This window comes from Cherax quadricarinatus, chromosome 4 (genome assembly GCF_038502225.1).
Source record: "Cherax quadricarinatus isolate ZL_2023a chromosome 4, ASM3850222v1, whole genome shotgun sequence".
NCBI classification, from domain to species: Eukaryota; Metazoa; Arthropoda; class Malacostraca; order Decapoda; family Parastacidae; genus Cherax; species Cherax quadricarinatus.
Window position 1 is genome coordinate 19453391 of NC_091295.1, and position 22216 is coordinate 19475606.

At 37.4% G+C, this 22216-nt stretch overlaps 1 protein-coding gene across 2 annotated transcripts in view; it reads left to right on the plus strand.

Moving 5' to 3' along the window:
• Nucleotides 1-21019, plus strand: part of LOC128684169 (SH3 domain-binding glutamic acid-rich protein homolog) — a 125985-nt gene extending 104966 nt beyond the window's left edge. For both annotated transcript variants that reach the window (XM_053770300.2, XM_053770301.2), the window contains exons 2-6: nt 7212-7397; nt 8045-8227; nt 15870-15939; nt 16143-16418; nt 19637-21019. In XM_053770300.2, the coding sequence (XP_053626275.1) occupies nt 7212-7397; nt 8045-8227; nt 15870-15939; nt 16143-16418; nt 19637-19641 (720 nt within the window). In that variant the 3' untranslated portion in view covers nt 19642-21019. The remainder of the gene's footprint in view (nt 1-7211; nt 7398-8044; nt 8228-15869; nt 15940-16142; nt 16419-19636) is intronic.
• The last annotated feature ends 1197 nt before the right edge of the window (nt 21020-22216 follow it).

The window sequence follows — 22216 nt, forward strand, 5'->3', positions numbered from 1 at the left end:
CCTATTTGGAACATAATTTGACTGAGCAGCTAGAACTATGCCCTGGAAAGCATCATATCGGCAACCATCACCACCTACCTGACCCTTAGTCAGGTCATTCCAGTTCAGCCCACCTAAGTAATTTTTCAGTCCTATGAAATCAGCCAAGCGAAAGTCAGGGACGGAGACTTGATTGCCATTATTAGGGGAATTCCATGATATATTAAAACTGAGTGATTTGTGATCACTTTCCCCAAGCTCATCATTAACCTCAAGATTATTAATTAGTGTTTCCCTACTGGCAAGAACCAAGTCAAGGGATCTAGTGTTCGTAATGCTCTACTTGTTTTCTATTTCTCGGTTAATTAGCCAAATGTTAGGCGTGTCCCGCAGCTGGCTCCAGCTTCAACATGTTCTCTGTATGTCTCTTGATGATGAAGACAATTAGGTATCTGTGTAGGGGTGTTTTTATGGGTTGCTTGATCTTTATCCTTCCCCCCCCCCTTCCTTGAAAGAGTTAGCTGATACTAGAGAACTCTTAATCCAACCGGCTGCAAATTTTCAACGTTTATGTACTGTAACTGAGGAAAGGTTAACACAGTTAATGGCATGTGTAGGAACCTTCTGGTTAATGTTATATAAACCATTCCCGGGTTTGGTTTCCTTGCTGTAACCCGAGTATGACTCTTCGGAACGGCTTCAATATTTTCATGACTGTATCTTAAGAAAAGTATGATACCTCTTGTATTCAGGCTGTGTAGATACCAATTTACTAAGTTAACATGGAATTGTTGAATTCATAACTGTACAATGCCATCTGGTCAGCATCAAACCATAAACGCTGGTATGTCATAGAGAAAGGTTTGGAGTGACTTAAGGTTGTGTAGGTGTTGGTATGCCGGTGTTATTCAAGAAATTAGGTAAGTTTAAGCGCTATTTTTTTCATAAGGTAATTTGTGAATGCCTCTTCTGGTGACATCTGTTGTATTTTAGGATATTGGTCTCTGTGATAACTAGAGAATGCTGAAAATTGCATTTAGATAGGTGCTGGGATCATGGGTTATGTGAATATCTTTCTTGGACTGCGTATCGACCGAAACACAATCTAGTTAACTGTATTGCTAAAGGAAAAAGGCGTGTAGAAGAGGCGAGGTACCTGCTGGCAACATAGCTGCTCTTGTAAAATGAGCCGAGGTAAGGTAACAGCTGTTAGCTTGTGAAGTAAATTACCAAAATAAGAATAGCTCTTAACTTGTAAACTAAGTACCCTATGAGTTCTGAACCTAACCCCTGTAAGATCTTTTAAAAGAAAATGTGGTTACTCTAGATTACGGAGGAATGGGGAAGGGGAGGGTGTGACTTGGGGAAGTTGGGGAGTAGTAATTGCTGCAGCTGCTAGTTGTGTTTTTTGTTTACTGTAAAATCTGGTGCATATGTTGCCTGACAGGTGCTAACCTCGGGGATGGGGAAGGGGCGGCGACCGTGACTGTGTAGTTTGTAACTGTTAACTGTAGCGCTGGAGAAGCTTCTGTGTGCTTGTGTTGTAGCAAGATTAGTGACTGGCAGCTTTGAATGGAGGACGACTGTTGGCCATATTTGCTAATCACACGCAGTCAGAAAAAAAAAACACGGTCAGATGTGAGCACCAGCAGCCCGGCTGATCAGAGATTAACTTAACTTGTCAAATTGACTCTTGAAGACAGCTAGGAGTTTGTTGGTAATTGTTCTTGTGTAGGAAGGGAGGTTGTTATATCTCTCTGGTGTACTAATTACATACCTGATTTTCATTGGTTAGTATTTTTTAATCATTTGCCGAGCCTTTTGCTCTCACTGAATATTTTCGTTGTACAGATTTAGGACTAATCCCTCAGGAATCTCCTACAGGTATCTTTCTCGCCTACGTTCCAATGAGTATAGTTGAAGGGGCTTCAGGCGCTCAAACGATGGGTATAAGGTGCATAAATCTATTTACTGTGTATAAGTGTTGATTTACTATGTATTAGTGCTGAGGGATTTGAGGCTTTAATAACAAGAAAAATCTACGAGTTATGGAAGATCGGTAGTTATTGATTCAAGCAGAGGTATGAGATAATTTTGATCTTGATTGTATTGATTGTTGTATTTGTGCTCGGTTACTTGTAGCTTAGTTTCTCGTTAAACTCGAGGTTTTTTTTTTTTGTTATATAGTTATTTTCTTTGTGCTTTTATATCATAATTAATGGTTAGTTATAACCATGATTTTTAAAGAGGTGGACCAGTAAGCCATTTTAAGTCCTGTGTCAGATGACCAAAAGCTCCAGCTGTGGGTCCCCTCAGGGAAGGTTCCTTGATGTTGGCGAGGGGCTCTTGATTTAGGGAATTGGAACTGTGCTCCAGTTCCCCGAATTAAGCCTGAATGCCTTCCACATCCCCCCCAAGGCGCTGTATAATCCTACGGGTTTAGCGCTTCCCCCTTGATTATAATAATAATAATCCAGTTGTGGGTCATCGTATGACTAAGACCCCCGTCAGGAAACACTTGTCCTGTTTCCTGACAAACATTGTACCTTCGTGCTTGTGTGTGGTTTTTGTCGTTCTTTTTTCTTGTTGCTACTTTATCGATCCATTTATGCACTGTTTGGATTTTAACTTACGATTTGCCTTTGTATTTGTTTAAATTAGTTATATTGTATTATGTATATTGATTAATTTATTAATTTTCGTTTTCAATAAGTATTAACTTTTAATTGTACTTCATTGGTCTTTTAGTTATCTTTGCATTAAACAGACTTAAGCTACTGAATTTGACACGTGTGTAACTCCTGGGTATCTTTGATGCTTCTCTAACCAGTGGCGTTTTAAATTCAGTACGGTTATGTTCTAGAAATATTGGAAGATATCAGTCCTCAACCTTGAGAGGTGTTCAGTCCCCTAGCCTGGGACTGGTTACCTCATCTTCACTGTCTTCAGGAAATATCTATACTGAATTGAAAAAGTGATAATTTTTTTTGGAACGAACGGAAAACGGCGAGCACTGAACACATGTCAAAATTGTCGCATTAATTAGATTTTTTTTATTCAATCATGTGTTACACACAAGCCTAGCCCATCCTCGTAATAAGTCAGGATTTCACTGGGCTGCTCGCGAGCCTTGAAAAAGTGATGATTAACTGTATTGTAGAGTGCACTAAGTGGGTCCTTATATACGCTTCACCTGGATGGAATACTCTGAATTTCTCACGGGAGGTGAAGGTTTTGATGGGTAGGTGCTTGAACATTCAGGAGGCATATGTGCATTTCTGAATTTGTAATTACATGCCTGCAGGAATAGAACTGTGCTTGTATATGTCAAATGCCGAAGATCACTTCTCTTGTTACAAGACACGCACTAGCCTGCTGAATGTTTAATTAAACCACTACCCCTGCAGACCACCACCACACTTTCCAACCCATCCTCGTCTCTCTCTTACATCTTCCATCCATCCCCGGTTTATTCATCTTAATAAGCCTTCATTGCTTCATTCATTCTGACAAAACCCTATCTATAACCGCCCTGAAGTGCTTTGAATAATACCCGTCATACAATCAAGGTTGTCTACTTTTATAATTTCTAATTCACTTTCTAATTTGCAAAAGTCACATTGATCTCAGAAGTGACATTTCCTTTTCATTTTTCCAAGTTCTATTCTGTAATGAAAAACTTTTGACACATATATTATAATATAACTACCATTATTTTAAAGTAGTTAACTCTTTATTCCTCGAATGACAAATGATGCAAAAGGGGCCAATAGAAATCAGGAGTGCTGTAGGTATTCCATAGTTTGCTGAACATAAAACTAGTGAAAGATTTTAAACATCAGCCCTTCAGATATTCCAAGAGAAATATGAAAAGTTCTTACAGACTTATCTGCCTGACCTACTTACATCGAACTGTGATCAGTAACAGGATTTGTATGTTAATGAGACACCCGTATAATGTTAGGTTACTTATAGCGATAAATTTTTGCCCACCATGGACTTTTATCAGTTACATGAAGCTCATGATGGGCAAAACATGTCCTCATAAAAATATCCTAACGCTGACTGCCTCCTTGGATGAGTTTCAAGAGTTTTTTTTTTTTTTTTTTTATTATTACTCTCGGAGTCTCATTCACATGAAAAATTAGACACGTGTGCAGCATCTGGGTATCTTTATTGTAGACGTTTCGCTATCCAGTGGCTTTATCAATAAAGATTCAAGGACATAATTGGAAGACAGTAGAGCTATATACGAAAGATGAGGTAATCAGTCGCTCAACCTATCAAACATCTCAACTACTGGGACCGCTTGGAAGCACTTGACTGTTTTCGTTGGAACGTAGGCGAGAGAGATATCATATCATCTACACCTGGAAAATCCTAGAAGGAATGGTCCCGAATCTGCACACAGAAATCACTCCTTCGAAAGTAAGACTGGGCAAGCAGTGCAAAATACCCCCAGTGAAAAGTAGGGGCGCCATTGGTACACTAAGAGAAAACACCATAAGTATCCGGGGCCCAATACTGTTCAGCAGCCTCCCACCAGCCATGAGGAGAAGTACAAATAGACCTCTGGCTGCCTTCAAGAGGGAGCTGGACAGGTACTTAAAGTCGGTGCCGGATCAGCCTGGGTGTGCTTCATACATTGGACTACGTGCGGCCAGCAGTAGCAGCCTGGTTGATTAGGCCCTGATCCACCCGGAGGCCTGGTCGTGGATCGGGGCGGGGGCGTTGATTCCCGGAATGCTCTCCGGGTAGACTCCAGGTAGGGTATACAATGTGAAATGGTTTTGAAAACCGACAAGTTGAAGATTGAGACACTTATGCAACATATGGGACTCTATTAAGGAAACGTTTCGCCACATAGTGGCTTTTTCAGTCCAGAGAGGGGTAAGGAGAGGAGTTTGTACAAGGATGGTATACAATACCGACAAGATGAAAACTGAGACACATGTGCAACATCTGGGTATCTTTATTGTGGACTTCTCGCCATCCAGTGGATTTCAATAAGATTCTAGGACATAATTTGAAGACAGAACTATATACAAAAGATGAGGTAATCAGTCCCTCAACCTTGGAGTTGGTGTGAAGAGCACCGTAGTCATGAAGATTCCAGAATCTTCATGACTACGGTGCTCTTCACACCAACCCCAAGGCTGAGGGACTGATTACCTCATCTTTTGTATATAGTTCTAATGTCTTCCAATTATGTCCTTGAATTTGTATTGATAAAGCCACTGGATGGCGAAACATCTACAATAAAGATACCCAGATCCTGCACGTGTCTAATTCTTCATCTTGCCGGTATTGTATACCATGATAAATTAGACACGTGCAACTCTTGGGTAACTTTATTGAGGAAACGTTTCGCCACACAGTGGCTTCATCAGTCCATACAAAGGAGAATCTTGAAGATCAGGGGGAGAATGAGGTAATCAGTCCCTCAACCTTGAGTCGATGTGGTCAGTCCATCAATCTTGAGTAGAATATGGCATACGTGCGGAGAAGGAGCTTATAAACCGTAGGCAGGAAAGGTGCAGCAGTCGTAGGTGGTGTCACATTTGTTCAATGTGGAAGTAGATCGTGCCCAAGGGTTAGGTTAGAGCCTCATTCACATACTTGTCAGTATTACCGATGTGTTGTGAACTGCTTTATTGATCAGGTAGTTAACCAGGACGTCAGGTCAGAAAGCAAGCCATATGGGGGATGATAATCTCCCAAGGTACTCAAGACAATTTTAGGTTCCACATTGAGTTGTTAACTAGGTTAATTTCTTTCCGCCTTAATACTATGGCTACACGGACGAGTAGGTCCCACTGGTGAGCCAACGATCACCGAGGCATGCCACTGGCTACCTTAGTTTTAGCTATGTTAGTAGACCTTATTGTCAAAGGCAGTGCCTGCAAGCGGATGCTACATTATGTGCTTACCACAGGGGTAATGACATCACTGAGTGGGTCGCCATATGACAGTCCAGTGTCGGGTAGTTTCATATATCGTGAGATGCAATATTAAGTGAAGGCTAACTTCAAACAACTTGAAATGATACAAAGGATTCACCAGCTGGTGCCATCACTAGGTAGGTACTAGCTTTGTCCTGTTTGGAAGTCCAAGTGACAGTGGGGTGAAAGGGGGAAAGGTGTCACCTTCACACTATGTAGCTGTGGGATTGGGGGGACAGCATCAGTTGGCACCCTGCCTATTGTAACTTTAACTCTTCAGCACTCCTACCCCCTCCCCCATTTCCTAAAACCCATCTCTCCCATCTTCAGTCCTTCACCCCCCCCCCCCATAGTTACCCCTCTGGTCAGCCTCTCTTCTATGTATAGGGTGTGCTTTTTTTTTTTAAGCAGCCTCTTATCTTGACTTATAAAGTATAGATCAGTTTAACAGAATGTAAGTTTTGTTGTTGCAACAACTCTCCAAAAATCAGCCTGAACAACAAGGATAACCCTTGACCAGGTTCAAGGGTTATGTGCTACTAGGTCTGATGCCGTGCTCCTTCCTTAAATGGAAGTGACCTGACTAGGTGGGTCATTGGGCTAATCCGGGGGGGACACGTGGACCTGCTTGGCGTGGGTCAGTAGGCCTGCTGCGGTGTTCATTCTTTCTTGTGTTCTTATGAGTGGGTGTGGGTGGGTGTGAAATGGACCAGACTAGCTACTAGGTCGGACGCAGTGACGTGTCTGACCTCGCTAGGTCAAGGCTTTGGCTTAAGCCAGTGGGGAGAATTGGAGCTGCCTCGCATGGACCAGTAGACCTGTTGCACTGTTCCTTAGTTCCTATGAGGGCAAATATTCTATTAGTGGGATGGATCTGTGAAGGACCTGCCTAGTATGGGCCAACAGGCTTCCTGCAGTGTTCCTTCTTTCTTATGTTATCCTTGACCAGGTTCAAGGGTTATCCTTCCAGCTTGCCTTAAGGACAGATTTCCTCGTTGAGTGCCTGGTAAATCAGGCTGTTGCTACCAGTGGTCTGAGGTCTGCATAGCCATCTCGGTACAATTACAGTACTGTACTATAATTTTCTTCATGATCTAGGTTGAGATATGTACTGTACACTCAATTTAATTCCTACCTATTCTGTTGATTATAGGGTAATATACTTGATAGTAACTAGTTATATTTCAGATTTAATAATCCTGGTACAACAATCATTTGACCTGAAACCAAAAAATAAAAGCGTAGATTACATTCAAAGGTTAGAATTTAAAGTTCTTTTTATCATTCCAGGTTAAAAAAAACCAACAGCGCGCTGTTATGATCCTTGAAAGTAAGAACATCCCATTCATCGCCATAGATATCACCGACCCTGGTCAAGAAGATGCAAAAGATTACATGAATGAGAATGCAAAGCCAAAAGGAAACAACAGGGTTCCCATGACACCGCAGATTTTCAATGAGGCTGAGTACTGTGGAGTAAGTTTGTGACGTATATAATTAATGTGAAATTTATGCATGTGTGTATAAAAAAAATTGATTCAGTTATTTTGATAATGTATATTTGCTGTTTCTTTGCTATATAAATATAATTAATATCATAAATGCTGATGGTTGCAGTTGGTCTCAGGATAACATTTCTTCAATGTAATTTTATATAAGAGTATTGTGCTGTGATTCTTACCATTTGTTTAAATCAACCCTATTAATAGGAAAATTGTATTTACCATAAATTTTATTACTGTATAAAACCGTAAACTATATTAATGTAAAAGAACTAATGTATTTACTATAAAACTGAACCTAGCATGTTGACTGTAGATATCAGTTCTTACAGAAAAAATGTTCCCTTTATCAAAACAGTTATGCAAACTGGGGAAAATGATTGGCAAACGCTTACTACATAGTGTAATATTTAGCTTAGCTTTTTGTTTATTTTTTTTACAAGAGTTGAGCATTATCCTACATTATTCTGTCATATTTACCCTGGGACTAATGATGAATCCTTAGCAACTCTGAGATGCTTTTTATTCATTAACCTTGAAGCAGTTTTACAGTAAGTATTCATATTTAATGGATGGAATGTGTAACATTACAGTATTACTTTATTTCTCAATTTTTTTCAGGACTTTGATGATTTGGATATGGCTAATGAAACGGATTCACTTGGAGAGTTCTTAAAATTGACCGAGGAAGAAAAGAAGGGCATAAAGATTGGCATTACTGGTATCCTTCCTGAAGACAGAGCGAAGGCAAAGCGACAGAGTGAGACATCACAGTTGACCAATGGTGTTTCAGCCAGTCTAGAGGTAGGGGTGCACTAACCCAGCTTGCAGTAAGCCTCAGATGTGGAACATTCAGCCTTCCATTCATCCTATTGGGGCTGTAGTAGTGCTACTGCACATGATTGTCTGTGTAGTTTTGCTTGGTGAACAGTAATTGTTACCAGTCTTATGAATGTGGGATTTTGAAACTGCATGTATGGTAAGAATAAATGAAACTGTATAAACTACAATACTGTCTTGAAAAATACCCAAATAGTATAGTTCCTTGTAATGTTAGGTGTATTTGTTTGCTTAACAGCACAAGGTTGATCTTCTCAAACAATTTTAGGACTAGTGTGTAAAATCTTGTCATCTCTTATAGTTTTAAGTACTGTATCTGAACTATACTATATATGTATTTGGCTTTTCATAGTTGCAGGAAAATATGCTAAAAATAATTTGCTGTTTGAGTGGAATATTTTAACTGTATTACAGGAGAGTATTTTCTTAAGGCATCAATGTATCTTTAGTACAATACAGTATGCAACTCTCCCACTGTGTTTAAACCAAGAGCATACAAGATTATGTTGAATGGAAGGTGGTTCAGGTTGTAATGTGAACAATATTGATTTATTATAACTATCAATGGTGTTCATTTTGTATCCTGAGAGCTGATTCATACTATATCAAGCAGTAACTAGTGATTGAAATTGATGTCCTGGCATGATAATTTTATCAGTAGATTTAACATTTTAAGATTACTAGAGTATCAAATATGAAGCTACAGTAACTCATTTTATGACTGTGCATCATAGTATAGATTTACAATGAAACATATACAGTCCATGAACATAGGTGACAAAGTTCTACAAAATATGTTAATCCATATTGTATTATCCTCTAGTCTCAGAAAATTTTCACTCGCTTATAAATAATAAGTTATGTGCATTTCTATTTCAGTTGTAGCTACTTCTGGTTACTGCTTATAAATGACATCTTTGGAGATACTGTAAAATGAAGGACTTGTCAACTAAATTTAGAAGCTTTCATACCTGAAACTTTGAATAGCTCAATTTAAAGCATCTTTTGGGTGGGGGACCTACTAATGTGAAAAAGATGAGGATTGCAAGTTACTCTTGTATTCACTACTAAGTTCTAATTTACAGATTAATATTAGGAAAGAACCATAAAGCAAAAGCCATGTGCTTAACGCAATCCTTCCTCTGTAAATCGTGTGTGTTGTAAGAGGCAACTAAAATGCCGGGAACAAGGGGCTAGCAACCCCTTCTCCTGTATAATTTGTTGTACAATTCCTACAGGTTTAGAGCTCCCCCATAATAATCTTGTATAAATTACTAAATGTAAAAAGAAAAACTTGTGAATGTTTCTTCTATGGGCCATCTTGCCTTGGTGAGGGATGGCCAGTGTGTTTAAAAAAAAAAAAACTTTTGTTAACACTTGAGTTATTTCCCACCAAGGTAATGTTACTTAAAGGAGGAGACTCCTTCACCATCACTAATTCAATAGCCATTTTTGCATAAGTGTGCAGGCATCACAATTCAAATGACCCTTTGAACTCCAAGATCCCCACTTATTGGTGGGGAAAATTATTACCATGGGATTAAATACTTGAAGTTTGTAGATTTTTCAGATTTCTTTGTCTTAATTAGCCATATTACATTGAAACTTGTTTAAACATTTCCAGATTATTATTTTTTTCTTTTTCGACACACCAATTGTATCCCATGAAGGCAGGGTGACCCAAAAAGAAAAATACAGGTTTTTCTTTTTTGGGTCACCCAAGTTTTTCTTTTTAAAGTTAGTAAATTATACAGGAGAAGGGGTTACTAGCCCCTTGCTCCCGGCATTTCAGTCGCCTCTTATGACACGCATGGCTTCCTGATTATTACTGCTGATATAATCCAAGTTCTAGTTACTGTAATGTATTACTTCAGTTATGTTACGTTTAGTGACTTATATTGTCAAAATTGCTGAAAGTATTCTGCTTCTACAATGATTTACACTAATCATATCTAAGGTTATCACTTTTTAAGAATAATAAAAATTTAATATACATTGAAATACAGTGGACCCCCGGTTAACGAACTTTTTTCATTCCAGTAAAGTTATCACATAAGGAATATTGTGAAGTTTTCCAAGACCCCCAAAATAATACAAACGCACTTGCATTAATACATAACATGATCGTTAAACTGTATTCTCAGTTTAATCAAGAGCATTTCAATGTTAATTTTCCAGTATGTATTGCACATTTACATGTGTGACAACACTGATTAGTTGCATTTTTTCACTGCAACCAGCAGTTTCTCATCAAAGTGGGGTGATCCAAAGAAGAAACACTCATTCACTTGATCACTGTCTTGGTAGAGACTTGCCAGCATTACAGTTCAGATATTCCCACCCCTCAGAGTGCAAGCACTGTACTTCCCATCTCCAGGACTCGGTCCATCTAACCAGTTTTCCTGAAATCCTACATAAATATTACCTTGCTCACACTCAAACAAACAGCACTTAGTCATAAAAATCAATTGCCTCCACTTCCTCCTATCTAACATGCTCACACATGCCTGTTGGATGTCCAAGCTTTTCGGACAGTCTCTTTTCCTCCACTTCAGATTTATTAACCCTTTGTCATTGTATTTTGTTCTGTCCTCTCTAAATGTCCAAATGCCAGAATTAAACTGCAGAAACTGAAGTTAATCAAACAAAAAAAATAATGTTTTCTAATGAACATCTGCTTTAAGTTTTTATTTGCCTAAGTGAAATCTCATTTCCATTTTTGCAAATAGATGTCACTGAACCTTGTATCACACTAACTAGTGCAACCTGACTGCGATGGGTTCGAGCCCCACCTGTTCTGTGATTTGTTTACAGTTGTGTTATGATTTCACGAGTCATTGCACACACATCCTTCACAATCAGTCTGTTTAAAAAATTACAAATTATATGATCCAACACATTTGTTAACACACACCCCTTCATTATGTGAAAGCAGCACAAATTCCAGTACTTTGGGTCTTTCAGTGGATTACAGTCAAGCACTGTCAATATAGACAAGCTGAAACTTAACATATTAAACTGTAGATAGGGAAAAGAATTTACTGTAACGTTCATCAGTTACTCTTAATTGCTCTTTAATCCAATTAGTCAGCAGGTGGAGTAGTAGTAATTATAAACCAGTAGCAAAAGCTTGCAGTTGTAGGGAGCCTGCCTGTTCTGCAATGCTCCTCAATAACACAATATTTTATAAGCCATTGAAAGTTGGCTCTTGAAAAATCAAAGTTACCTTGTATGCTTAATAATGCCCTGGCAACATTTTTACACTTGAGTGTTCGTGGAGATTATTACTTTTGCCATTTCGAAGAATGTGTTGTATTGTAGCTGCATTAGTACACATTTAAACTGTTAATATTCCCATAGATTCTTTCACCCCCAGCCACTGATTCTTATTGCTACAAGCAAGAGAATATCTGTCTCTTTAGACTATAGTAGTACATATTTATTCAAGAGATAATTTACTTTTTCAGTAAAAGTCTAAATTTATTTATCTACAGAAAAATATTTATTAGCAGCAATATAATTTTCAGATGCCTTTTTACCAATAGATTTCACTTGATGACTACAGTGGCATTTCCTATTTCTGTTAAAGCTTTATTTCAAGCTAGAGGAGTTTGTGAAAACACTTGGCTTGGTCCATTTATATAAATGGCAAAACCATTTATATAAAAAATTGTGAACATCATAGTTTGCAGGCCTACATAAATTCCTAAAGGTATCAAAAGCTTCAGCACAATTTTTTTTTCCTTTAAATTGTATACAGTTTTTCCAATATCATACACGAGAGTAATGGGAGTTATACTAACTCATTTCTTACAACAGCTTACTGCTCTTATTTCATGGCTTATATATGTACAGTGCTATACTTCATATTGTAAATAGTATGAGATACACTTGTTGATTTTCTCTTCTGGGAAAACTTAGTCACAAGTGACCTGACATGTAAACAAAACCTAGGTCAGCAAAATGTATGAGGAAGAGGTAAGAGCAGGAACTCCAGCTGAAGCATCTTCTAGTTATTTTGACTGTATTCAGTAAATCAAAATTAGTATCAACACTGATTGAAAAGTGACAGAAATGAATATGGTAAATGGAGGCCAATGCTCATACATAAAGATTGCAAGAACAGTTTTATTGATTCTAGAGCATAAATTGTTAAAATTTCTCAACCTTTTACCAGTCTGGCTAGGAAAATTAGATGCTGATACCCAGGTATTAGGAAAATTCCTGTCACTTAAATGAATGATTGAAAGATGTTTGTATAATAACTTTTCTCTCCCTTAAAGTTAAATCTTTACTTGTGCATTAAATATTTTCAGGCCCAACTCATGCCCTACATAAATTACATATACTTTCTTGGTTTTCCTGCTTCCTTCGTGATAGTGTGGAGATGTTGATAATCCAAACTAGAGCGAGTGATGGTAAAAGTGTTTCTTCTTTTTTGGGGCACCCTACATCAGTGGGAGACAGTCGGTATGTGGGGAAAAAAAATTCAAACTTAAGAACCATCACTCCTTTCCTTTGAATTGCTTTGTCTTGCTTACACAGGAAGTGAAATGGATGAGTTTGGCAAGATTATAATATTTGGGTAGTGTATAAATGAGGGGGTTTAAGACCATACTGCACTTGCTTGTATCATTTTTGATGGTCATTCCCACTGTGTAGCACAAAGACAAACAGGACAAAACTGTATAGAAAGACTTATTTATTCATGGGTTTGTGCTAATAAAAATAAAGGTTGATTTATTGTATTAGGTAAACTAGTTGCTACATTAAAGAAAATGTCATACTGCAAGCAGGTTTGTTGAATTTATAGTGTATTAGAAGTATGTTGTGCATCATTACAAGGGAGAGTCTCGAGAAGCATGTAGCAAATCCTTATTTATTTAATGTGGATCTTGTCTTGTCCTGTTTGATCATGGCAGTATTTGGCTGTAGTCTTTTTAAATAGTGTTCAACTAATATGGCCTTATGTCTTAACAATTGGTAGATTAAGAAATAACCTGTATCCATAATTTTTGTGTTTATAAAAATATATTATGCATGTACTGCATTGTTTTTTATTGTACTTCCATTAATATGATAGAATCTATACATTTGATTAACACCTCTTACGAAGTACTGTAATGCATTACCACTACAGTTTATCACTGCTGCCATCAGCTTTCATAAAAGTACAGTAACATTATTTACAGTACTCGATTAACATTTTAACACATAGATTACAATTCTATTCTGGGTATAAACTTTAATTTTGAACCAAAGGGAGCAGTATTTTGTTATGAAGTGTGTAATAGGATATGTCACAATGCTTTATTGCTTCTGTTGTTGATAAAACTTTGCTTGCCAATATTTGGCTTTCTCTTGCTTGCTCGGTTGCTTCAGTATCTAATGAAGGATGGCTAACATATGCCTAAGAAAAGTTCTATAAAACATTTAATTTCTAGGGATATGATTGCTCTGAGTGGTATCAGCATTTTATTGTGGGTAACATAAAATTACTGTCAGATCTTTCAACAAACCGGCCGTATCCCACCAAGGCAGGGTGGCCCAAAAGGAAAAATGAAAGTTTCTCCTTTTAAATTTAGTAATTTGTACAGGAGAAGGGGTTACTAGGCCCTTGCTCCCGGCATTTTAGTCGCCTCTTACGACACACATGGCTTACAGAGGAAGAATTCTGTTCCACTTTCCCATGAAGATAAGAGGAAATAAACAAGAACAAGAACTAGAAAGAAAGTAGAAGAAAACCCAGAGGAGTGTGTATATATATGCTTGTACATTCATTTGTAGTGTGACCTAAGTGTAAGTAGAAGTAACAAGATGTACCTGAAATCTTGCATGTTTATGGGAGAAAAAAAAAAAAGACCAGCAATCCTACCATCATGTAAAACAATTACAATTACTCACTTGGCAGGACGGTAGTACCTCTCTGGTTGGTTGCTGTTTACCCACTTAATACCTAGAACCTATCAGATACTTAGTGAAAAAGAACAGTGTTATGATATTTAATTTTTGCTCTTAATTCAATGGAGGGAAGAAACTGTGACAGCTACCATTTTGCAGTACAGCACCAAGAATTGTCATTTTTAAGATTCTTTAAAGAGCTCTCAAACATCATTAACTGCTAATGATGTGTAAGAAACTTGGAGAATCTGTTATGAAAATTTCCTTCAGGTTCAGTGATGCTGAATTTAGGATAACTAACTTATCCAATTGTTTAATTATGTGACATAGACTGCCATATACAGGTATTCTAACTTTCTGAACATTTGCTTTTTCAATCCCAATCTCCCAGATTGCCTATTATCAGCTTCAGGAATAATCTGGTTCATTTTATTTAAAGAAAATGATGAAGTTATTAATGTGTGCTACTCAAATTTTTATTTCTTGCTTCCTCAGCCTTGTGGCAGTCATTGTGGCAGTCATTGCGGCAGTCATTGCGGCAGTCATTGCAGCAGTCATTGCAGCAGTCATTGTGGCAGTCATTGTGGCAGTCATTGTGGCAGTCATTGTGGCAGTCATTGTGGCAGTCATTGTGGCAGTCATTGTGGCAGTCATTGTGGCAGTCATTGCGGCAGTCATTGTGGCAGTCATTGCGGCAGTCATTGTGGCAGTCATTGTGGCAGTCATTGTGGCAGTCATTGTGGCAGTCATTGTGGCAGTCATTGCGGCAGTCATTGCTTGTTCCTCTCTGACTTAATCATCCTTGCTTACCAATGCCCAGATTATTATTATTATTGTTGTGATCAAGGGGGAAGCGCTAAACCCATAGGATTATACAATTCCCTAGATCAAGAGCCCATCACCAGCATCAAGGAACCTTCCTTGAGGGAACCAGTACCCAGAGGTGTACATACTTTGCATCCTATAAATTTCAACTTGGTATCATGTGATATGTTTAATAAGGACATACTTATTCTGCATACTAGTGACTGATTGTAATATACAAAAGTGCATTTATTCCAGGGAGTAGCGCTGTATCAGGTCTTCCTATGCATCAGTGAATAGGAAGAATAATTTGCTAATATTGTTAGGTAACGAGATTCCTACAGAAATTGGAACAAATTCTAAGCTCATGGTACAGTAAAATGTTATATAAAAAAGTGATTTGTAGACTCTAAAAGACCAGTATATCAGATATGAAAATTGTGTTATTGGTCAGTATAACATACTTAGTGTGGTAATATTTGCAAGGGTGTTTTATGAACAGTTTTCCAGTGTTGTAGAGGAAGTGTGCCTCTTCTTGGTAAGGGTAAAGCCAGGCAGTTGCACAAGGGCTGCAATACTGAATGATAGCCGGCTATTCATTTGGCTGGCAGCATCATTGTATTAGTCTTGCTAATAAAACTGAAATTTGTAGGTCTTCACGCTAGTTTAGCATAAGACCAAGACTACTAATTGAGTCTAATGCAAGTGAGACAGGACTATTTTAGAGAGGCATTGTATGAAATTCTCTGACTTTTAGAAAAGAAAAATTGGGCACCCCCAGCAAGATGGAGTTGCTTTTACAAATATGTAAAATATTATAATTATCATGTATGGAATACAATACCTTCTAACTTAAAATATTTTATTTTTCAAAATGATGCTTTTTTTTTTTATTTTTTAGAATGAAAAAGAGGCAAGTATTGAAGCCACAACTGATGAAACAATAGCACCAGCAGAGCCAGCAGCAGAAGGTAAAAAGTTATTTTGATTATAGTAGTTTACTGGCAAGGGCTAAATGTTTTTTTATTTTATCTCTTAAAAAAAGCAATCATAAAGAAAAAGAATTAATAGAAGCGAATTTTTAATAAGTAACTGTAATTTCATTTATAGCTGGCGGTTCCATGTATTCCTGGACAATTATTCTTTACACATTTGATTCTAAAATGCCCTTCAGTCACAGACGAAGGACTGACAGATGCTGTAGAAGATACAGTAGAGACAGAAGTATATGGCGAAATGGAAACAGTGGTTGCAGAGGGTAAGGATGCAGTAGATGAAGAGATAGGAGCAGGAGAAACAGCAACCGAAAATGAAGATGGAGTGCCAGTAAACAGGGATGAGGAGGAGACAGAAGTTGAGGTTGATGATACAGTAGCAGATAATGAAGTCAACTCGGAAGGTGGCAAAGAAAATTTGACTAAAGCACAAACCGAAGATGAAGAGGCAGAAGGTAGTTCAAAATAGTGTGTAACAATGTGTGGAAGGATACTGCATCTTCAGCTTCTGTAGTCTTGCATATTTCATCATTAACTGACTAGTTTGCATGTATTTTTCAGATGTATAGACACAATAAGTGTATTTCTTATTGCTCTAAACTTTTGCCAGTACTTGTAATATCTTAACAGTGTAGTAATACTGTACTGTATTTGTATACAGGGATCCCCGATTTACAGACGCCCCAATTATATTGGTCCCACTTGTGACCAAGGTCCGAAAGACAGGATCGAGAAAATAGTTTTATGAAGGCTAATCTGCAGTTACAAACTTTAGTGATGCATTGTTACATTTTTACTTCCATTTTATATAGGATATTACATTGTGTTACAAATGACTTGGTTAAGCTGGAACGCCAGAATGCAAATCGTTCATAAATTGGGGAGCCACTGTACAGTAATTTCTTCCAGGTATTAGTGGAAGCTTGAAACTATGACTACTCTCATGCATTATAACATTGATCATTACTATTATAAAATATTGTAAAAGTATATGAAAATATAAAATTTTGTTAGATATCTTCTATAGGTGTCCAGTAACTAATATTTGCTACTTTTGCAGCAGATTTTCCAGCTCACTAATACTGTTTTAATATGCTGTATATTAGACTGGCTTAACTTTTTTTTAAGGGTATAAGAGTAGTTATCATGCTTGTTTTGTTCTTATCAACCAACAAGGATATTTAAATTTTTTCAGGCTTTGTGAATATGGTAAAAAAAAAAAATTTTTTTTTTTAAACTTTGGACCTATTTTGTAGCTTCTCTCAACTTTTCTCTTGTCCATTTTTTTTAGGTGCAGATGCCACATTTATTTACCTCTTTTTTTTCCTTATCTAGATACTGTTCACCTATGTTTCACTGTAAACACTTGGTCTACACACCTACTTTCCTAAAGCCTCCTTGTTCATCTGCTATCCCAATCTCAGTCTTACTCTTAATTCTTTCAATAATAACTATACCATACACTTTACCAGGTATACTCGACACTTTTTTTTTTTCTTTAACAAGTCGGCCGTCTCCCACCGAGGCAGGGTGACCCAAAAAGAAAGAAAATACTTTCATCATCATTCAACACTTTCACCTGACTCACACATAATCACTGTTTTTGCAGAGGTGCTCAGAATACAACAGTTTAGAAGCATATACGTATAAAGATACACAACACATCTCTCCAAACTGCCAACATCCCAAACCCCTCCTTTAAAGTGCAGGCATTGTACTTCCCATTTCCAGGACTCGAGTCTAGCTATATAATAATAACCCGTTTCCCTGAATCCCTTCACTAAATATTACCCTGCTCACACTCCAACAGATCGTCAGGTCCCAAATACCATTCATCTCCATTCACTCCTATCTAACATGCTCACGCACGCTTTCTGGAAATCCAAGCCCCTCGCCCACAAAACCTCCTTTACCCCCTCCCTCCAACCTATAATTTTTTTTTTTTTTTTTTTTTTTTTTGTCCCCTGTTTTTAAACAAAGGAACTGTGCATGCTCTCTGCCAGTCCCTAGGTGTCTTACCCTCTTCTATACATTTATTAAATAAAAGCACCAACCACTCCAAAACTAATCCCCACCTGCTTTTTAACATTTCTATCCTTATCCCATCACTCCCAGCTGCTTTACCCCCTTTCATTCTACCCACTGCCTCATGAACTTTCCCCACACTCATAACTGGCTCTTCCTCACTCCTACAAGATGTTATTCCTCCTTGTTATTCACAGCTTCTGTCTTCATCAACATTTAACAATTCCTCAAAATATTCCCTCCATCTTCCTGATACCTCTTAACTCTCCATTTAATAACTCTCCTCTCCTACTTTTAACTATCAAATCCATTCGTTCCCTAGGCTTCCTCAACTTATTTTCAACAAAATTTGGTGATAACATCTCACCCACTCTCTCATTTGCTCTCTTTTTACATTGCTTCACCACTCTCTTAACCTCTTTTTCACTCCATGTACTCCTCCCTCGCATCACTTCTACTTTGTAAAAACCTCTCATATGCTAACTTTTTCTCTCACTACTCTCTCTACATCATCATTCCACCAATCGCTCTTTTTTCCTTCCACACCCACTTTCCTGTAACCACAAACTTTCGCTGAACACTCTTAACACTACATTCTTAAACCTACCCCATACATCTTCAACCCCATTGCCTATATTCACTAGCCATCTGTCCTCCAATAGTTGTTTGTATCTTACTGTTGTTAGACTTCAAGATGTACATGTTTATAGGGGGGCCACAGATATATCAGATAACTTTTTAGTTGTAGCTACAGTGAGATATAAGGAAAATGGAAGCAGCAAGTAAGAAGGTGAAAGTTTATGAACTAGAGGAGGAGGAAGAGGCAGTTAGGGTCTTCTCATATATTAGCTAGGAAAAAAAAAAATCTCGGTGTCACTTGTGCCCTGGCTAAACTTTCATTAGCCAGACTCACGAAATCGTAATGACACGATTGCAAACAAACCATACCACGGGCGGGAATAGAACCCACAATCAGTCTCAAAACTCCAGACCGTTGTGTTAGCCACTGGACCAGTGGCTACCGCGACAGTCTGGAGTTTTGAGACTCTGATCGCGGGTTCTATCCTCGCCCGTGGTATGGTTTCATTAGCCAGAACTTGTTTAAGTTAATCTTGATATTATGAAATTATGTACTAGCAATTTTTTTTTTTTTTAACTTGGCTTAATAGTGACCAGACACCCTTTTCTGTGCATTCTGAACCTGTTACAGGTACCTTATTTCAAGGTAATCTTTTTAAGAATGCTTTAGTACTAGGAACCCCTTGGTTCACAGAAATAACCTATAGGGCATGTAAAGGGTGCTTTTCTACATATGGAGCTTAGTGGCCCACAGATCTTTCTCCTCCCAGATGTTTCCTTAGTTTGTAGCTAATCTTCACCAAGACGAATTGTAGGAGGCCTGCTAGCTTGCGCAGCAGACCCAGTAGACCCAGGGGGGTCTATAGGGGTACTTTGTGCAGGTGTACAGACTATTTTCCAGGTGGGCTATGGCACAGAAAAATCTTTGTCTTAAACGTGATTTATATTACATGTCTTTATTACTAAATAACACTAAATTTTATTAGAAATATTGGTCATCTTAAATGCTGCAAACTCATAGCATTACCAATTCCAATTGGATTAAAAATTATGGTAATTTCTATTTCAGCATAAGGACTGACTGGATATGGGATCCTTCAAGAAGCCTAACATTAAGGAAAACCAACAGCCATGTGAACATACCGAGATTCTTTGCAGTTCAGTGGTATTTAGATGCTTGGAAGTTCAGCTAATGATACAACCTCAGATTCAACATTTCAATGCCTGAATTTCCCTATATAAAAGTCTGTGGTGCCTAGATAAACCACTAAATTAATTTACTCTACTGATTAGTTGGTGGCTTGACTTAGGTTTAACTTCTTGCTCTATTCTTGAATTCCATTTTAGCCTTGCTCAGGGGGCTTGTCAAGATAGTACCACTGCCTGTTATTGCTCACAACCTATTAATTCAAGAATGAGGCAAATCCCACAGCCTCAGTGTTAAGGAAAAACCTGTTTACATTTTTTTCATTCACTTTGTCTTTAAGTACCCTACATAACATGAGATTCAGTGTTATTTTGCCCCAAGGCTACATACAGCATATTAGTCTCTGAAGCAAGTGCACAAGATAATCAACTACTCCTGTTTTGAGTGTCAATGAAAGTAGTGTAAGTTGTATATTTCACAGTTAATTTAAAGAATCTTTTACTACTGGATGTATTTTATGAGATTCACTCTGTATCATTGTGTATTAAGCATTACAAGTGATATAATCTTCTCATTAACTGTATCTGAGTAGTTACATTAAAAACAGTCTTGATTTAACTGTTTTACAATGTTGTACTGTGTGAAAAGCCACCATTAGTACAAGTAAAATCTGGCAAAGAACTATTTATTCAATTAACACACTTAAGGGATTACTAATCTGGATCAAATACTTGTACACAATGTTTTATCAATCATTTAAACTATTTTATGAAGCTAAATTGATGATGCAAGAGGAAGTGCAGTAGTGTAAACCACATCCTGTATTGTGACAGGTTGTGATGGTTTTGTTTTGTTAAAAAGCAACCTGTTATCTTCAACTGCTTTATATTTGTTTTTCATGGTCATCTACTCAAGCAAAAAATCATACAAATCATGCAAGCAAATTTAATTCACATATAGAATTACTGTATGTAACAAATTATTTAATTATTTTGTAAACTGGAGAAAGTTTCTCATTTTAGTGCACAGGAAACTTTAGTTCATTCTTGGACAATGTTATGTTTTTTCTGTTCTCTACTCCCATGTGATAATACATAGCAGGTAAATGCTCGTTATTGGACATTTTTTTTTTTCAACTACTAGCTTACGGGAAAGATAAACCGTATTGTATGCAAGTGACTGCAGATGATTTGTCCATAGTTAAGTGCTTCCTAAGCTTTTATAATTAAAGCTAGGAATCTTGCCAATTGTAGGTGAAAATGTGAATGTACCTGTTTTACTTTATAAATAAAACTGAAAATTTAATTTAGCTGCTAATTTTACTTTAAGTTGTATTTATACTCTGTGACTAGTTGAATGTTAGGAAAAATGTTGCTTTTATCATTTCAAATTATAAAAATAACAAAAAGAATCTTCTCATTTACAGTACTTAAGTACAGTGGACCCCCGGTTTACGATATTATTTCATTCCAGAAGTATGTTCAGGTGCCAGTACTGACCGAATTTGTTCCCATAAGGAATATTGTGAATTAGATTAGTCCATTTCAGACCCCCAAACATACACATACTAACGCATTTACATAATTGGTCGCATTGGGAGCTGATCGTAAACCGGGGGTCCACTGTACTTCGATTATTATAAATGTTTTTAAATATTAGTTTAATTGAAGAGGAAATGCTAAACCTGCATCATACAACTAAGGAATAGGAAGAAATCGGGTGCAACCCAAGGATATTGAGGCCAGGTCAGTTCTCTTGGATAACAAACCCTTCACCAACATAAAGGGACCTCTATTGTTAATCATGGTAGCATCTGATTATGTAAAATTCTTATTACTGTTGATCTTCAAGGATGATGATTGAATGCTCCTTCAAGGTGAGGTACTGTTATCATCATCAATTTAAGTGGAACCTAAAAGGGCTGTACAGCACTGCTTGAGGTGGGGTAGTAGTAATAGTGACACTTTCGGATCATTCTGACAAGCAAGTCATTCAGTGTTTGCAGGTATAAAAAAATATAAAAAAGTAAATCAACAAAGAATGAAACACTTGATATAAATAATATAATACCAAGTTAAATCACCAATAAATTCAAGATGAGGTGCTTTAGTGCTAGTGAAGTGTCTTTGGCAGTACCCTACCCTTCAGATCAAACCTGACTGCATCCTATATCCCAGATGCTGAGTGACCCTATGTTTAGTGCTTACCCATAAAAATATTACTGGTGAACTTGTGTTGATAAAATATCTTTGACATTAAATTGTGGATGCCTACTTTAAATTAGGTTTGCATAATTGTAAACCACATCTGCCGCATGTAACTATTATATTCACATTATTAACGTGCACAACCCATATGGGAGATATGGCACTGTGGTGTAATGTAATGGTTGGGGTTAGTTGCAGATGAAGAATTAATATCAAAGTTGGTTTCTTGACACTGGTGAAGGGCTTTTGATCCATGGAATTGGAGCTACCCTCAACTTCTGATCAAATCTGATTG